The following is a 275-nucleotide window of genomic DNA, read 5'->3' as shown; positions in this document are numbered from 1 at the left end:
GCCCGCAGGTCCCGTGTGTGCCGGAGTCGTGGGTCTGAAGATGCCGCGGTACTGCCTCTTCGGGGACACGGTGAACACTGCATCCCGCATGGAGTCCAACGGCCAGGGTGAGCCATGGGGCCGGCAGCAGGGGTCTGGTGCCACGGGTCATGCCCCGCTCTCGGACCCAGCCATGTCCCTTTTGCCCCTCTCTGCCACCCAGCCCTGAAGATCCACGTCTCGTCCACCACCAAGGAGGTCCTGGATGAGTTTGGCTGCTTCGAGCTGGAGCTGCG

At 65.8% G+C, this 275-nt stretch overlaps 1 protein-coding gene across 1 annotated transcript in view; it reads left to right on the top strand.

Annotated features, from left to right (window-relative positions):
• NPR2 (natriuretic peptide receptor 2) overlaps positions 1–269 on the top strand; it is a gene marked incomplete at its 3' end in the record, with an annotated part of 5067 nt that extends 4798 nt beyond the window's left edge. The window contains exons 13-14 of the mRNA XM_009324863.1: positions 9–107; positions 203–269. Coding sequence (XP_009323138.1) covers positions 9–107; positions 203–269 — 166 coding nt within the window. The remainder of the gene's footprint in view (positions 1–8; positions 108–202) is intronic.
• Between the last annotated feature and the right edge of the window lie 6 nt (positions 270–275).

This window comes from Pygoscelis adeliae, unplaced genomic scaffold (assembly GCF_000699105.1).
Source record: "Pygoscelis adeliae isolate BGI_AS28 unplaced genomic scaffold, ASM69910v1 Scaffold1060, whole genome shotgun sequence".
Taxonomy (NCBI): domain Eukaryota; kingdom Metazoa; phylum Chordata; class Aves; order Sphenisciformes; family Spheniscidae; genus Pygoscelis; species Pygoscelis adeliae.
Note: the sequence above shows the minus strand (reverse complement) of the source record. Positions and strands in the feature narration are given on the sequence as shown.